We start from the raw sequence: 19066 nt of genomic DNA, 5'->3' as shown, positions 1-19066 counted from the left end.
CCTCAGGTTCTTTTGGGACCTCTTTTATTCTCCACTGTAGGGACCTCCCTGGTCTCCTTGCCATATGCTCTGGTTGGGCTACATTCCTTTCTTTCAGAGCACTTACCTTTGTAAGCATGCACTCACTGGTGCATTTATTTCCTCAGCGTCTTTCTTCCTTCCTCACTAAACTGTAAGCACCAGGATTACTCTGGATGGTCGTGCTGGTCACCTCTGCATCAGGATGTCCAGGGCGGGGCTGGGAGGTCTGCAATGCAGCCTGTACGCCGCTCCTGAGTGTGAGCCCTGCTGTTGTATTCCCCTCATGCACAGGTGCCCTCTACTTTGAAAAAGGGGGCATTTTTCTGGCCAAGCTTGACCTACAGGACTGCGTTTGCCCAGAGAGGCTGTATTTTTCCACTGTGCACAAAGACACAGGCCCTAGCAGACACCACACTCAATCTGCTCTTGATCCCCAGCCCTTAGGGCTGTGCCTGCCCCACATAAATGCCTAATAAATAGCTACTGAATAAATAAGTTAACATCATTATCTTTCTATCTTTGTAAATGTACTAACGCACATTCATTTTGTCCTGAGCGTGCATATTCGGCCTTGTGCCCTTTTTGTCAGCTTTTTTATTAAGAATAAGACTGCTGTGTTTGTCCTTGTAAAGTCATTTTCCTTTTCTTTTATTTCTTTAAAGTTTATTCCCCAAAGTGAAATAACTAGGTCGAAAAGTAGAAACATTTCTATAACTTTTGGAATATATGGGCAGATGATTTTCTAGAAAAATTGAACCAATTTATGATACAACGTGCAATATCAAGCTATTTTCCCCTAGCATCAGTGATATTACCTCATTACTCTCACTGGTTTTGCATTTTAATAGGTTGTTTTAATTTTCATTTCTCTAAATAGTGCATAGAAAATAATAGGTCCTTAATAAATATTTTCTAAATGAATTAATTTCCTCTGGGCCTATTTATTTTCATAAATGCAATCATTTACTTTCTGCATTTCTTTTGTTGTACAACATTCTTTTTTCATCACACATAACAAGTTATTGAGTAGAATTTAGGCAGTGATACGTTTTAGGAACTGACTCATTTGAAAAGACTCTGATGTTGGGAATGATTGAAGGTGGTAGGAGAAGGGAACGACAGAGGATGAGATGGTTGGATGGCATCACCAGCTCAATGGACGTGAATTTGAATGAGCTCCAGGGGTTGGTGATGGACAGGGAAGCCTGGTGTGCTGCAGTCCATAGGGTGGCAAAGAGTCGGACGCGACTGAGTGACTGAACTGAACTGATGTTTTATGTACTCTGGATTTCATTTAAAGTATTTAAGTTCTGACTTCCACCAGCTATATTGGTCAAATCACACCTTCTGCATATTTAGCAGAATATTTAACAAATATTTACTCTAAGCCATTGTGAAAAGGCCAAATATTTTGCAAAATAATTTTAAACTTCTTTGTTCCCTCCAAACAACGTTTGCCTGTTTCTCCTAAACACTCAGTTTTCAAAGTGTGAGTACCAAGGTAGAGTTCTGGGCTTCCCAGGTGGCGCTAGTGGTAAAGAACCCGTCTGCCAGCGCAGGAGACAAAAGAGATGCGAGTTCGATCCTTGGGTCAGGAATATTCCCTGGAAGAGGACATGGCAACCCACTTCAGTATTCTTGCCTGGAGAATCCCCATGGACAGAGGAGCCTGGCCGGCTACAGTCCATACTGTCTCAAAACCAGACATGACCGAAGTGACTTAGCACACAGAAGCACATAAGGTAGAGTTTTAGTTATTTCCAACTATTTTAATTCCATACTTTTATTCTTCATCAGAATAACTCTGTTATCACTTCCTCCACAACACTGCTTTTCCTAAAATACAGAAATAGTAGATACATTGGAAGTATGAAAGGGGTAAGAAGACTGATTAATACTGAAGGAGAAAAATTTTACTTCCATCTTTTTCTAGCTCAATACTGTGAATACTACCCACATTTTTAAAAACGTGTTTGTATTTTCACCACATTTTTTAAGAGACAGTGTCTTTGATTGTGTAACATCTTTTTCCTTAGAGCAAAGAGCAACCCTCACCTAAGTTTCACAATATTCCTGTGAACAACTTTGTTATCAGTTCAGTTCAGTTCAGTCGCTCAGTCATGTCTGACTCCTTGTGACCCCATGGACTGCGACACGCCAGGCCTCCCCGTCCATCACCAACTCCCAGAGTTTACTCAAACTCATGTCCATTAAGTTGGTGATGCCATCCAACCATCTCATCCTCTGTCGTCCCCTTCTCCTCCCACCTTCAAATTTTCCCAGAATCAGGGTCTTTTCCTATGAGTCAGTTCTTCACATCAGGTGGCCAAAGGATTAGAGTTTCAACTTCAGCATCAACCCTTCCAATGAATAGTCAGGACTAATTTCCTTTAGGACGCACTGGGTGGACCTCCTTGCAGTCCAAGGGACTCTCAAGAGTCTTCTCCAACACCACAGTTCAAAAGCATCAATTCTTCAGCACTCAGCTTTCTTTATAGTCCAACTCTCACATCCATACATGAATACTGGAAAACCATAGCTTTGACTAGACTGACATTTGTTGGCAAAGTAAAGTCTCTGCTTTTTAATATGCTGTCTAGGTTGGTCATAACTTTTCTTCCAAGGAGCAAGCGTCTTTTAATTTCATGGCTGCAGTCACCATCTGCAGTGATTTTGGAGCCGAAAAATTAAGTCTTTCACTGTTTCCACTGTTTCCTCATCTATTTGCCATGAAGTGATGGGATCAGATGCTATGATCTTAGTTTTCTGAATGTTGAGCTTTAAGCCAACTTTTTAACTCTCCTCTTTCACTTTCATCAAGAGGCTCTTTAGTTCCTCTTCACTTTCTGCCATAAGGGTGGTGTCATCTACATATCTGAGGTTATTGATATTTCTCCCAGCAATCTTTATTCCAGCTTGTGCTTCATCCAGCCCAGCGTTTCTCATGATGTACTCTGCATAGAAGTTAAATAAGCAGAGTGACAATATACAGCCTTGACGTACTCCTTTTCCTATTTGGAACCAGTCTGTTGTTCCATGTCCACTTCTAACTGTGGCTTCCTCACCTGCATACAGATTTCTCAAGAGGCAGGTCAGGTGGTCTGATATTCCCATCTCTTGAAGAATTTTCCACAGTTGATTGTGATCCACACAGTCAAAGACTTTGGTATAGTCAATAAATCAGAAATAGATGCTTTTCTGGAACTCTCTTGGTTTTTCCATGATCCAGCAGATGTTGGCCATTTGATCTCTGGTTCCTCTGCCTTTTATAAATCCAGCTTGAACATCTGAAAGTTCAAGGTTCACGTACTGTTGAAGCCTGGCTTGGAGAACACTGATACTTGTTATCAGTACCAGTTTAAACCTGTATTCAGATGTTCTCAGAACTCCTCATAAAGTGACCACCTGGTAACTCTAATTCTATGAAAATCAAGGATCTTTACCATTAATTGGAAGAGCAGAGAGGGAGTAAAGAATCGAACGCTCAGAATTTGGCAGAGCTTATCCTGGCCAGCCTAGCAGGCTTCCTCCCTGATTTTTTCTGACATCCATAGGCAAATCCGTAATGTTAGAACAGTAACAATGTCTTCATTAGCAGCGCTAGAGTTAGGGTATAAAGAAAAGACCTCAAGACTTGAGGTCAGCTCTGATCTTGGATTTCAACAGCGGAAAGCATAAGTATCTGTTCTGGAATAAGTCACTTCACTGGACTCTGGGCCTCAGTTTCCATGTCAATAAGTGTAGGCTGAGAACCTACCTCACCAGGTTGATGTGGTCGTTAACGTATCACATCGTTAGCTATTTTCTAGCAGAGTATCATATATCTTCCTGGATAGTTGAAGGGATATAAGTAAAGCATGGAGTAAAAAGTGCATGATATTCTTTTTTTCCTTTCTCCTTTCTTAGAATTTTTACCTGGATTCTTCATTGATCATCCACTTCTAAGGCCAATTCAACTCTGAAATAAAGACCTCTTGGGGGAAAGAGGGCTACATGTTTTGTATCTGTGAAATCTGAACCCTCTAACCCTGATGAAAATCCATACCCGGAGATTTTTCTCAAACATGTAGGTTAACATGTGTTTGCCTTGCAGTAATTTTATGAATATCAAAGTCACGGCAAAAAGCAAGCAGCCTGGGCAGAGGTGACATAAGAACGTCGTCTGATATTTGCTAACCCACTAAAGTTTCATAAGAATTTATTTTTAGTGAAGTGGTAAAAAATATTCAAGCAACGAAGTATTTTCCAATAACACTGAAAAGATTTAAAGAATATCTCAAAAATCCTACTTAGGTGACCTAACCTCCTACCTTCCAAATATAATCCAGTTGGAAATTTGCTTAATGAGAGTAGATATTTGAAGTTGTGATCTCTCACTCGGCATGGGATATGATTGCTATTTTTCCATAGACAGTATTTAGAGTTGGATTTATTTCTACTATAGGGAATAATTCTATGTGAGAAAATGCTTTTAGTCAAGAAACTTCTTCATTTTAGGAAGCATTCTCATTTCTTACAGTTATCAAGGCATTAATCATTCTGAACTGTGCGTCTCTGTTTAAGAAGTCTGTCTGGGTTTGCATCCAACTCATCAACAATGAGCTGTGTGACTCTGGGCAAGGTTCCAAACTGAGGTTTCATTTCTTCATGAAATGAAAGTTAAAAGGAGTAATAATAATACATAATTACCTCATAGGATTTGAAAAGCATTATATGTATTAATATACAAAAAGAACTTAGAAAAATACCCCCAAATATTAGCTATTACTATAAAACTGTCACTATTACTAATATCACTATCAATATTTTCTGGTTGACTAGACAACTAGAAAAAGTCGGATAACCTCACTCATGCTTCTCCCACTCCTGAATTGCAAGAAACTTGAGGTCAGATAGTTTTTTTTTTAATTTGAAATATAGCTGATTTACCATATTGTGTTAGTTTCAGATATACAGCAGAGGGACTCAGTTATACATATATATGTATATATCTATATTCTTTCTTTATCCTTTTCCATTATAGTTTATATAAGATATTGAATATACTTCCCCGTGCTCTACAGTAAATAATTTTGTGCATCTATTTTATATTTGGTAGTGTGCATCTGTTAATCCCATACTCCTGATTTACCGCCTGTCCCTTCTTGTTTGGTAACCATAAGTTTGTGTTCTATGTCTGTGAGTCCATTTCTGTTTTGCAAATAGGTTCATTTGTACTAATTTTTAGATTCCACGTATACGTAATATAATATTGTCTTTATCTGACTTACTTCGTTTTATATGATAATGTCTCCGTCCATCTGTGCTGCTGCAAATGACATTATTTCATTCTTTTTTATGACTAATATTTCATTGTGTATATGTGTGTGTAACACATACACAAAGATGTGTATAACACATCTTTATCCATTCATCTGTCAATGGACACTCGCTTTCACGTCTTGGCTATTGTAAGTAGTGATGCTGTAACACTGGGGCGCATGTATCTTTTTTAGCGCTTCTGTCTTTTCCGGGTACATGCCCAGGAGTGGGATTATTGAACCAGATGGTAGTTTTTTAAGGAACCTCCACACTGTTCTCCACGCTGGCTGCACAAATTTACATTCCCACCAACAGTGTAGGCAGGTGCCCTCTTGGTTTGAGGACAGATATTAATCATCTTTATAGCCCCAGAACTTAGCACAGTATCTAGGTCATTATGGAGTATGCTATTTCTACACACTCCTAATTTATCTCTAATTTCTTTTTTTCCTTTCCTTTTCAGTTCATACAGTGGATTTCTTATATGTTTCTGCATGATTGGCCTCCAAAGTGTAATGGTCCGTACAATCTCAAACTCTTAGAAAAAACTACTAATCAAGAGAACAGTTGAGAAAGACATTGTTTAGGAGGATTATTTTTTTCTCGATAGTCTGGGTACCACTGAAAACAGAGAGGAGTATCTGATATGCCCTATACTGACTGCCCTTCCCACCCACAGAATTGCTCTGATGGAACTGGACTTTGGAATGACACACGGCGTTTACTGAGGTCCACATCACAAACGGTGCTGGCAAGCTTAGTTTCGCATCTGTAATAAGAATATGAACATGTTGTCCACCAGTTTCATAGTGGCCTCTCTACTAAAGCCCTTCAGGAGGTATTTCTGTCTTAAAACTAAGAACTGATCGCTTTTTATGATGTAAGAGACTTAAAGCCAGATTTGAAGCCCTCTGGTGGCAGAGTTCGCAATCTTGTGTAACCCTCATTTTATGTTTCCATTCTTGTTTTTCTTTTGCTCTTAGGCTGTTTTGTATTCTACTTATCCTTGTGAATGCCTTCTGCGTAAACCAGCTCTGCTAAAAAGGGCTGTGAGGGCGTGTTCCAGTCATATTATAGTTGGTGTGTGCTGTGCACAATTTATGATGCCATACGTGGCAGGCCTGGAAAAGAACTGGGAACGAATGACTGACAAGGGACCATCTGAATATTCTAGCTCTTTCTGATGTAAGCACATAACATGCACCTATGTATACATAAACACATATATAGGCATAATTGTTTACTGTATATGTGCATTTACATATTATATGTATATGATGTGTTTATTACATGCATGTATAACATATGTGTATATTATACATGTATAATAGATGTGTATGTAAATATGCCAATATGTACATATATAACCTCCATATTGCTACTGACTCCTGACATTTATCAAGTTTTGCACATACAGGTCATCTCACACTAAATATATTTATACCTTTTCCCTCTGACATTCCCATCACCGATTTCATTTACTTATTCACCTTTCTCATGCTAGTAATATGATGGTTAATTTTGTATGTCAACTTGATGAGCCTAAAGGATGCCCAGATAGTTGATAAAGCATTGTTTCTGGGTGTGTTTGTGAGCGTGTTTGGGGAAGAAATTATCATCTGAATCAAAGAGAGTAAGGAAGATCACCCTCAGCAACGTAGGAGGAATCACCAGACCCACTGAGGGCATGAATAGAACAAAAAGGCAAAAAAAGGGCAAATTCACCCTCTCAGCTTGAGCTAGCGCATCTGCCTTCTGCCCTCAGGCATCAGAGCTCCTGGTTCTGAACATTCAGACCCAGACTTGCACTTGCACCAGAGGCTCCTCTTTCTGCTTTCTCAGGCCTTCGGACCCAGACTGAATTGTACCACTAGCTTGCTGGTCTCCAGCTTGTATGTGGCAGACGGTGGGACTTCTCAGTCTCCATAACTACATGAGCCAATACCCACAATATATCTCCTTTTATATGTACATACGTAAGTATGTGTGTGTGTGTGTGCAAATGCACACACACGTGTGCACTTGCGCACGTGCACACACACCCTAGTTTTTTCTGTTTCTCTGGAAAACCTTGAATAATAAAGTTTATTATACTTATTGATACTTGTTACAATTACATACCCCATTTTAGGGTTTAAAACTTCTCAGCCAGGAGTTTTACCTAATTACACCTTCATAATTGAATGTCAGGAGTCTACAAACACCTATTTCTCCCTAAGGATAATGATACCTATGCTGCTGCTGCTGCTGCTGCTAAGTTGCTTCAGTCGTGTCCGACTCTGTGCAACCCCATAGACGGCAGCCCACCAGGCTCCCATCCCCTGGGATTCTCCAGGCAAGAACACTGGAGTGGGTTGCCATTTCCTTCTCCAATGCATAAAAGTGAAAAGTGAAAGTGAAGTCGCTCAGTCGTGTCTGACTCTTTGTGACCCCATGGACTACCAGACTCCTCCATCCATGGGATTTTCCAGGCAAGAGTACTGGAGTGGGGTGCCATCACCTTCTCCGATAGTAGGTGCTAAAAGATGGTCTTGCTTCCCAAAAGAGTGATTAAGTATCTTGCTCAGAACTATACTTAATAAATAGCAAAGTTCAACTATAGTTCAATTTTTAAAATTTTAAACATTATAAATAAATAAATGGTAGAGTTATCTGGTTCCAAAATCTGTACTCTTCGCACAAAACCATATCATGCTTTAGTGTTTTTCCTTCAGGCCTCCTGAATACATGATAGGTGCTCAATAATTACTTATGTGCTTGGAGTAAGCATCTAAAAGGTCCTTAAGTTCTTGTTTAAGGTCCCAGCAAACAGAGGCAGACCTGGAATTAGAATCCATCCCATCATTTTCCGAGCTGTTGCTCTATTCACTATTTTTGACCTGGGGACACTTATCATTAACCTCAGCTGTTCACCCTCCAGCACGTGCTCTTTCCGAAACTCTGTGGGCTTGGAAATATTTAGAGATCTTCTTACTAAGCTATTTAGTGAGCGAAACTTTCCATTGGTGGAATGCTGGAGAAGCATTTTGTGGACAGAAGGAAAAAAAAGATGCTATTTTAAACATTGCTGAGAGAGTTTGGGCAAAATCCATCTGGCAGACGGACTATTTCTTCCGTTCAAAAACTCATCAAGCGCTCCAAATGTGTAACCTGTAGGCAACTTTAATTAAGGCTTGAGAAATCTCAAAATAACTTGACATTTAAATATGTTATTCTGTTCTGCTCTCATAGTCTGACACACACAGAGACAATCTCAGGTCCAAATTAAGGTCCAAATTAAGCCCCTCAATGCCATCTAGCCCTGCCTAGGCACTGGACTACTCTATTCCAAGGAGATAGGACTGAATGAAATAGGCTCATCCAATCACTGTCCTTCAAATGGTAACATCCATTTCATAGATAGGTAGGAAGACAGATGATAAAATAGATGAATGATATAGTAAAATTTCTTTTTCTTCCTCAAAAAAGAAAAGAAATTGAAGGCAGAGCTTGTCTTGGGGAGAACCTTGGGAAAGGACTATAAAGTAAATTGGGTTTTTTTGGCCATGGAGAAACAAACTTTTAAGTTTTTAATGTGAGATCTTGAGCAAAATTAGGCATTAACATGCTCAATTTGTGTGGATTCCAAAGAAATAGTTTCCATCTAGGAGGAGTAAATCCATTCTTAAGTGACCTGAATAGTCTTGGACTCAAATTTAACATGAAGTTCAGGTGGAGTCTCTGATGCCTTATGGTGGCCTAACAGTAAGCTTTTCTTCCCTCTATTTTATTTTATTATTATTTTTTGCCTTCTCTGGTTTTAATTGAGCATTTTATATAATTCTGTTTTTCTCTTAACATATCTATGATGATTCAAAAATTTCAGTGCTTGCAATACACATTTTAAAATAAGTTTACCTTCACATTTACACTAAACCACTATCACACATCACTTCATGGCAAATAGATGGGGAAACAATGGAAACAGTGACAGACTTTATTTTCTAGGGCTCCAAAATCACTGCAGATGGTGACTGCAGCCATGAAATTAAAAGACGCTTGCTCCTTGGAAGAAAAGCTATGACCAACCTAGACAGCATATTAAAAAGCAGAGACATTACTATGCCAACAAAGTTCTGTATAGTCAAAGCTATGATTTTTCCAATAGTCATGTATACATGTGAGAGTTGGATCATAAAGAAAGCTGAGCACCGAAGAATTGATGCTTTTGAACTGTGGTGTTGGAGAAGACTCTTGAGAGTCCCTTGTACTGCAAGGAGAGCCAACCAGTCCATCCTAAAGGAAATCAGTCCTGAATATTCATTGGAAGGACCAATACTGAAGTTGAAGTTCCAATACTTCGGCCACCTGATGGCGAGAGCTGACTCATTGGAAAAGACCCTGATGCTGGGAAAGATTGAAGGCGGAAAGAGAAGGGGGCAACAGAGGATGAGATGGTTGGATGGCATCACTGACTCAACGGACACGAGTTTGGGTAAACTCCAGGAGTTGGTGATGGACAGGGAGGCCTGGCGTGCTGTGGTCCATGGGGTCACAAAGAGTCAGACACAACTGAGGGACTGAACTGACTGACTTACCAGGTAATCCAGGAGCTTTATAACGGCCTTCCGTACCAGCCCTGAAGACATTAATGTCGGTCATTTCACTTCTCCCCATGCTCAGTCACCCAATACACTGCTACTTTATTTAAAGTTATACTTCAGATCAATTAAAAATAAGAAAAATAAAACTTTTATTTACCTCTACTTATTCCTTCTCCCCTTTAATTCTCTTTATAGACCTAAGTTTTTAATCTGTATCATTTTACTTCTTCCCAAAGAAATTCTTTCAACATTTTTAAAAAGTAGTTCTGCTAATGTCAAAGTCCTTCAGTTTTTGGTTTTCTGAGAAAATCTTTGTCTCTCCTTCACTTTTGAAGAGTAATTTTACTATGCATAGAATTCTAGGTTGATGATTTTGCTCTTCTCAGGCACAATATTTCACTCCACTCTCTTCTTACCTGCATGGTTTCTGATGAAAAGTTCACCATAATTTTTATTATCATTCCTTTATAAGTAATGTTTTCCCCTCTTATCTCTTTTCAAGATTGTCTTTGGTTTACTGCAATTCAAATATGATATGCTCAGGAATGGGGGTGGGAATTTCTTCTGCTTGGTATTCTCTGAGCTTCCTGGAACTGTGGTTTGTTGTCTGTCATTAATTTGGGAAAGTTCTTGCCATAATTACTTCAAGTTCTTTTTTTAGTATTAGAGATTGGTAGTTGCTTCTCTGTGTGTGTGTATATATATAATACTTTATGAGAATATTTCACAGTTCTCGATGTTCTGTTTTTATTTTCTTTTTCTCTCTTCGCATTTCAGTTCAGGAACTTTCTACACGTCTCATGTAATCTTTTCTTGGCCATACTCAGTCTATTGATGAGCCCATCAAAGTCACTATTCATTTCTGCTACAGTATTTTTGATTTCTAACATTTCCTCTAGAACCTGTCTTGGAATTTTTATCTCTCTGCTTACATTACCCATCTGTTCTTGAATGATGCCTACTTTTTCCAATAGATCCTTTAACATATTAATCATGGTTATTTTAAACTCTCTATCTGATAATTCCAACATCTGTTTTACATCTCAGTCTGGTTCTGATGCTTTCTTTGGCTCTTCCGGCTGTATTTCACTTATTTTTTAGCATGCTTTGTAATTTTTGTTAAAAGTTGTACATGATGTAATGGGAACTGAGGCGAAAGGTTTAGAATGAGATGTTATATTACTCTCCTTAGGAGTCGAGCTGTGTTTACCGTTTGCTGTAGCTGTGGGTGCTAGACCTTCTAAATGTCTCCAGCGCCCTTGTTTCCATCTCCTCCGTTGCCTTTGGCCTTCCTTAAATACTCCTCCTCAGAGCAAGTCTGCATTTTGCAACTACAATCCACTCTTTTTATACAGAAGCCCCTTTGACATGGTGCTAAGGTATGGGGGAGAGCTCAGACTTTAGGATTAAATCTCAGTCTTTTAGGGCACTTATGTCCCTGGGATGCGATCTTCACAGGTCCTTCTTATCCTATTACATAAGACAGGAAGGCTAGAAGTGCCTGGAGTGAGAGAAATGCCCTTCCTGAAGGTGGATAAGACTCTGGTAATCTTTTTCCCTCGATGTAGGCCTTTGTGATGGAGAAAAAAATACACCCTGGGAGTTTTGTTTTGTTTTGTTTTGTTTTGTTTTTTAACAATGATTAATTATCCCCTTTTACTGCCAGAGCAACAAGCAGATCTTTCTTGGCTCTCAACCATGAGAATTTGCTGGAGTTTCTCAACGTCAAACCCATAAAAGTATCAGTTTCCCCCTCATTGTGACCCTCTGAGTTTCTCATTCTCTTGATAATTTACTCTCAACCTATAGCAATTTGTCAAAATTACCGTTTAAGTGTTCTCTACCAGTTACAGCTCCAAGGGCTTCTGCCCAGATAAGCAGGTCTGGCCATGACCTTCTGAAATCATCTGATTATCCAGATTGGGGTGGGGGTTGACCTTGCAACCTCAGTTCTCTGACAGGTCTGAGAAAAGTCATTGGGTTTTCAGTTTGTTCAACTTTTTCAAGTGGTAAAGACAGGAATGACAGCTTCCACGCTCATTACATGTCACAGCTAAACTCTGTTAGTTTTCTAATGATTAACGGCCAGTCAGAATGTTCCATTTTCTGCAACAACAGCTGGAGAAGTACACATGGTCTGATATCAATCTTCAGGCCCAAGATCCAGGCAGCTTCTCACATCTCATTGCCCCCAAAGGCAGGGCTGTGAAAGCGTGAGCATTTCCATTGCCAGACCGCTTGCTCAGTCCTTCCCAACCCTGGAGATCGTTTTCATTAATGTGAGACTTCTTTCTCCATTCCTAAATAGTTGACTCCAAGAGGCTGAATCTCAGTGAGTGTTACCATCTCACTGCAGAGCCTGTAGTGTGTTTTTTTTTTTTAACATTTGAAATGTGCTTTTTATTGTCTGTTTTCAAAGATCAACCCTCATTTTCTAGATTACTGCTGAATTATAGAAGTTATATTTATTTGTTTCATTCACTCCATTGTTCATTTATTTGATAACTATCTATTGGCTACTTCCAAAAGGCAAAATGCCCCAGCTATACCCTGAGAAAGACTAGGGATCTCTTCAAGAAAATCAGAGATACCAAAGGAACATTTCATGCAAAGATGGGCTTGATAAAGGACAGAAATGGTATGGATCTAACAGAAGCAGAAGATATTAAGAAGAGATAGCAAGAATCACAGAAAAACTGTACAAAAAAGATCTTCACGACCCAGATAATCACGATGGTGTGATCACTGATCTAGAGCCAGACATCCTGGAATGTTAAGTCCAGTGGGCCTTAGAAAGCATCACTACGAACAAAGCTAGTGGAGGTGATGGAATTCCAGTTGAGCTATTCCAAATCCTGAAAGATGATGCTGTGAAAGTGCTGCACTCAATATGCCAGCAAATTTGGAAAACATAGCAGTGGCCACAGCACTGGAAAAAGTCGGTTTTCATTCCAATCCCAAAGAAAGGCAATGCCAAAGAATGCTCAAACTACCACACAATTGCACTCATCTCACATGCTAGTAAAGTCATGCTCAAAATTCTCCAAGCCAGGCTTCAGCAATATGTGAACCGTGAACTTCCTGATGTTCAAGCTGGTTTTAGAAAAGGCAGAGGAACCAGAGATCAAATTGCCAACATCTGCTAGATCATGGAAAAAACAAGAGAGTTCCAGAAAAGCATCTATTTCTGATTTATTGACTATACCAAAGCCTTTGACTGTGTGGATCACAATAAACTGTGGAAAATTCTTCAAGAGATGGGAATACCAGACCACCTGATCTGCCTCTTGAGAAATTTGTATGCAGGTCAGGAAGCAACAGTTAGAACTGGACATGGAACAACAGACTGGTTCCAAATAGGAAAAGGAGTTCGTCAAGGCTGTATATTGTCACCCTGTTTATTTAACTTCTATGCAGGGTACATCATGAGAAACGCTGGACTGGAAGAAACACAAGCTGGAATCAAGATTGCCAGGAGAAATATCAATAACCTCAGATATGCAGATGACACCACCCTTATGGCAGAAAGTGAAGAGGAACTCAAAAGCCTCTTGATGAAAGTGAAAGTGGAGAGTGAAAAAGTTGGCTTAAAGCTCAACATTCAGAAAACGAAGATCATGGCATCTGGTCCCGTCACTTCATGGGAAATAGATGGGGAAACAGTGGAAACAATGTCAGACTTTATTTTGGGGGGCTCCAAAATCACTGCAGATGGTGACTGCAGCCATGAAATTAAAAGACACTTACTCCTTGGAAGGAAAGTTATGACCAACCTAGATAGCATATTCAAAAGCAGAGACATTACTTGGCCAACAAAGGTTCGTCTAGTCAAGGCTATGGTTTTTCCTGTAGTCATGTATGGATGTGAGAGTTGGACTGTGAAGAAGGCTGAGCACCGAAGAGTTGATGCTTTTGAAGTGTGGTGTTGGAGAAGACTCTTGAGAGTGCTTTGGACTGCAAGGAGATCCAACCAGTCCATTCTGAAGGAGATCAGCCCTGGGATTTCTTTGGAAGGAATGATGCTAAAGCTGAAACTCCATACTTTGGCCACCTCATGTGAAGAGTTGACTCATTGGAAAAGACTCTGATGCTGGGAGGGATTGGGGGCAGGAGGAGAAGGGGATGACAGAGGATGAGATGACTGGATGGCATCACGGACTCGATGGACGTGAGTCTCAGTGAACTCCGGGAGTTGGTGATGGACAGGGAGGCCTGGCGTGCTGCAATTCATGGGGTCGCAAAGAGTCGGACATGACTGAGTGACTGATCTGATCTGATCTAATACCCTGAGAGATATAAAACCCACAATTCTCTAACATTCCAAGTGGAAAGTGGTATATGAATGACCATAGCTATTTTTTCACTAAGCCACGTTCAACTCTTTGCAACCCCACGGACTGTAGCCTGCCAAGGTTCCTCTGCCCATGGAATTTTCCAGACAAGAATACTAGAAAGGGTTGCCATTTCCTTCTCCAGGGGATCTTCCCAACCCAGGTATTGAACCTGTGTCTCCTGCTTGGCAGGCAGATTCTTTACTACTGAGCCACCTGGGAAGCCCTAATAACCGTACTACAGAGCAATTTATGATACTGAGAAATAATTTGATCTGGAAACTACTTACAGGAAGAGACTGAATTCACCTAGTGTTACCAAAGTATCATTAAGATTTGCTGTCAGAGCTTTATTACTCAGAGTACAGGCGAAACAGAATGTACATTTAAGGAAATTAACTAAGAAGACTTTAATAAAGGGATTATTGACAGAAGTCAGTCAAAGAAAATTAAAAGACAAATCTAAGAGTACCCAACAAGAGATGCTGATATATCTCAAAGCTAGCTACAAGGGAGCTGTTTTCAGAGCCAAGCCTAAAGGGGACAAGGGCAGGGCATGTTATCAGGGCCCAGAAAGAAATCTGTGGGAGCTGTTCTAGGAGACGGCCACGTGTCAGGGGCTGTGGATTTTTGGTAGCAACTGCAGCCATTGCTAACCTAAGTCCTGGCAGGGCAAGAATGGGGGAATAAATGCTCCAAAACCACTCTCTACCTGCTTTCTGACTTCCTCCTCATATTTCCCATTGGCTCACCCCAAATCAAAGTCAGAGAGCAAACCCGCAATTCAGCTTCCTGGAGGGCAAAGAGGTCAGGAGGGATAAAAGGTGAGTCTGGAAGAGCAAATAAAGGATTCCCACCAAAGAGAGGCAGCGCTTCTGGAATCTGGGAGGAAGAGTCTCCCGGGCTCTGATGGCTACAAGCCTTGATTTGAGGCGGGAGTTAGATGCCAAACATGTCAAAAGCTGTTGCCACTTCTATTGCCGCCACATCCTGACTTTCTCCACAGAATCACCTGACCTCTCACCCCAGGGAATGACCCCGAGGCAGTATAAATGGCTCTGACATGTGGTATTTATTTTTTAAAAGATTTTGGTGGAGGGAGATAGAAAATTGTGGCAAAGATTTGCTTTTCTCTCTTACAGCCTTCTAGCGGCAAGAGGAGGAAACCGAAGAACAGCCAACGTGGTGGCCCATGGCTTTGCCAATCTTTTAACTCTCGACAAAAAGACCCTCCAAGAAATTCTAGTGCATTATCCAGATTCTGAAAAGCTGCTCATGAAGAAAGCCAGGTACCATCTTTGAAATCTCATTAGAGAAAAAAAAAAAAAAACCATTAGAGAGGAGTTGGCCTCACTTGACACTGTGTTCATGGCTGCAGTTAACTGTTTCCAGGAGAACCACCTAACATACTATTGCTTACGCGGTTATGCATTGAAAACTTCACAGATTAGGCGAAAAGATAGTATTTCTGGGAAGTTCTTCCAGAATCCTCACAATGCTATCTAAAATGGCCTTTCTCTCCTGCCCACAGAGTGCTTCTAAAGAACAAAGCTCCAGGCACAGGGGCAACCCCCCCAAACAAAGGACTTGCCTTTCTCTTCCCACCGAAACAAGAAACACCCAAAATGTTTAAAGCTCTTCTGGGAAGCTCTGGAAAAGCAGGTCTTGCAAGACTACTCACGTTGAAGAGAGAACAAACCGCTCAGGTAATAGGACAGAGGGAAAGGAGGGCTGTAACAGAGACCCCCGGACGAAATACACTCAGACAAGCTCCTACTTTAATCCTGTGTCAGACACTGGGATAATCTGGATTCATCTAATGCATATAATTGCTACATTATACACAGCACTTACTATTATTTACTGTATACCCATGTATCATCACAGTTAACCCCCTGGGTTTATTATGACAGTTTCAGTGTTTTGTGACTATATATATATATATATGAGAAAAGGTGAAAGGGTTAGTCGCTCAGCAGTGTCTAACTCTTTGCGACCCCATGGACTATAGCCCGCCAGGCTCCTCTGTCCAAGGAGTTCTCCAGGCAAGAATACTGGACTAGGTAGCCATTTTAATCTAGACTGATTTCTGTTGGATTCTATATTCCTCAGACGGTAGAGAATCTGCCTGCAATGCAGGAGACCCAGATTCGATCCCTGGGTCAGGAAGATACCCTGGAGAAAGGAATGGCAATCCACTCCCGTATTCTTGCCTGGAGAATCCCCATGGACAGAGGAGTCTGGTGGGCTGCAGTCCATGGGGTCACAAAAAGTTGGACATGACTGAGCGACTAAACCCAACACCGTGCTTGTGTGTATATGGCATCCCTGGCGGCTCGATTTGTGTTTTCTGTGTTTGTGAAACTGCTTACTCACTAAAGTGTGTTTGTAGCCTCAAAACCAATATTTAAGGGGTTCGGGGGGGGTCATTCACAGGCATACATGTACAGAATAGCGAAAATTTAAGTTGCTGGGGGCACATGTTTTCAGCTGAATTTGAACAAGGAGACACTCTGCCTTCTGGTTTCAGCTCTCACACTGTGAATGAATGAACTTTTCATGGTCTATTTATGGTCACGTTTTTTGTATTTTTGTGCATTTCTCCCCTCCCACTGTTAAAAATGGCCCTCAAACATAGTGCCAAAGTACTGTGTTCCAAAGGGCAAAAAAGCAGTGATGTGCCCTACAGAGAAACACGTGTATTAAATAAGCTTCATCCGGGCATGAGTCAGAGTGCTACTGGCTGTGAGTTCAATGTAATGAATAAACCATACATATTAAATAAGGTGTTTCTAAATAGAAATGTATGTAAAACAAGGTTATGTATTGAGGAGTTGACAAAAATGTTAAAACCAGAGGCTTGTAGGATCCTGAACTTGCATTATCCCAAAGAGCAGGGTTTGTTAGTTCAGTGTTCACGGAAGCTTTATAGAACAAAACTACTACCATGAATAATGAGGATCAACTGTATTTATATAAACATATGTATACCTATAAATGTGTAAGACATTTTACCAGCTATTAAACATTTTCACCAGTATTCATTCAATTACTAAGTCAGAAGTAACCTCACAGAGGGCATCACAGCCTTCATGTTATAGCCGAATAAACTGAGATCCAGATCAATTATTTAGATAAGATCATCATCAATGACAGAGCAAAAGTTATTAGTCAGAAATTCAGACTTCAACACCTACACCAAGCTGTCTCCTAATTCCTAGAAATGTCATGAAACTGAAATGTTTTAGTTTTTCTCTTTTTTTTCATATTTCTTTGATTCTCATGATAAGTTTATGAGGCCAGATCCTGAAAAACAGAGCAAAGATTCAAGTTTTCTGAATCTAGTTATTATGTTGTCTCTAAAACAGTAAGAAATGAGTGTCTGACTCTTTCTGAAAATTGGTAAAGCAAATATTATAAAGTCAATCACACTCAAGAGATTCAAAGTTGCTTCTTCCTTTTCCACACACACAACACTGTGATAGAGGTCAGGGTACACCAGATGCCTCGTTTAATTGGCAGACAAATAATAATCTGTGTAGAAGACTTATGGGGAAAACAACTCTGTAGGTCAGTGTGTTAATTAAGGCTTTCAACTCTGTATATGCACCTTCATACCCTGTACAAGCCTCTTTCAAACTGATCTCAAGCATCACCAGCAAACAGCATGGTATGTTTCTTAATCTGAAATTTATACAGATGACCCTAAATGCCAAAGGTTCTAAAATTATATCAAATACCCCATGGAGCAAATGGAGAAGACTGTACTAGGAAGGAGACATGAATTTCTCCCTGAGATGCTCCCATGAGCTTATGCAGGAGGGAAACCATAGTTCTAGAGTGTTTTTACAGCATTATTTGGTATTAGGCTAATACTTTTTTATTAAAAGATAAATATTTAAAATTTCATCTTCATAAAATAAATAAGTAAATATTTGAAAAGCAAAGCATCTTGAGCACTAAGTCTAATAATTCAGAGACCATGGGAGCCAATAGGGAGCAAATTCCTTGGCAGGAACAGAAATGTAAGGCACACTAACCCTGAGTTCAAAGGTGACAGCTCAACCCCATTCTCCAGCACATCTGAAAACTTAAAGGATAGTCAAAGGCAGACATGATTCCCATATTACGTCAGTCTTTTGACGGCGATCCTTAGGTATTGCATATTAATCAAAAGACTCCAACATCCTCGATTAAGATTTCAGCACCAACTTTTTCAATAACTTTCTTCTAGAGAAAAGACGAAAACCAGGAAGAAGAGAATAAAGGAAAAGAATCTGAAGATAAAGGAAGAGCAACAGCAGAGAAACCACTTGAAACATCCAAATGTGAAACGAGTTCCATTACAGCGGAGGAAGCGCCCCAGGCAACTAGAAAGGCGGTTTTACCCAGAGGAACTACCCGTCACTCACTCATCATCAGCATGGCTCCTTCTGCCGAGGCCGGGGAAGAGGTTCTGACGATTGAAGTCAAAGAAAAGGCTAAGCAATAAATATGTGATGATCTTTAGATATACTCTAGCTAGTTCCCCGAGAGATTACAGCCAGGATAGGAGTTTAAACTAATGACAGGAAAAGACCTTGCCGGCACCCTTGAGAAACCACAGGCAAATCTCTAGCTTAGTTTCTAGGGCGTATCTGAGAGTGTGATCTTCTGCAGTGGCAATAAGAAGATTATTAAGGAAAAAATCCCTATTCTCCGTTGTCATCAGCTTTGTGCAATTGGTATTCTCCTAATGGTACCTAGAAGGTTATTTTTCTTCTGTACTTTCTTGATGATGTTTCTTCCCTCCGTTTTGATTAGGTTGGTCTTGGCTCTGAAATAATTCAC

General features: G+C 40.2%; 1 protein-coding gene across 1 annotated transcript in view; it reads left to right on the top strand.

Annotated features, from left to right (window-relative positions):
• CNGB3 (cyclic nucleotide gated channel subunit beta 3) overlaps positions 1-18728 on the top strand; it is a 188260-nt gene extending 169532 nt beyond the window's left edge. Inside the window, exons 16-18 of the mRNA XM_005888278.1 lie at positions 15379-15525; positions 15768-15942; positions 18471-18728. Coding sequence (XP_005888340.1) covers positions 15379-15525; positions 15768-15942; positions 18471-18728 — 580 coding nt within the window. The remainder of the gene's footprint in view (positions 1-15378; positions 15526-15767; positions 15943-18470) is intronic.
• The last annotated feature ends 338 nt before the right edge of the window (positions 18729-19066 follow it).

The sequence above is a fragment of the Bos mutus genome, chromosome 14 (assembly GCF_027580195.1).
Source record: "Bos mutus isolate GX-2022 chromosome 14, NWIPB_WYAK_1.1, whole genome shotgun sequence".
Classification (NCBI taxonomy): domain Eukaryota; kingdom Metazoa; phylum Chordata; class Mammalia; order Artiodactyla; family Bovidae; genus Bos; species Bos mutus.
This window is presented reverse-complemented; position numbering and strand designations above follow the sequence as displayed.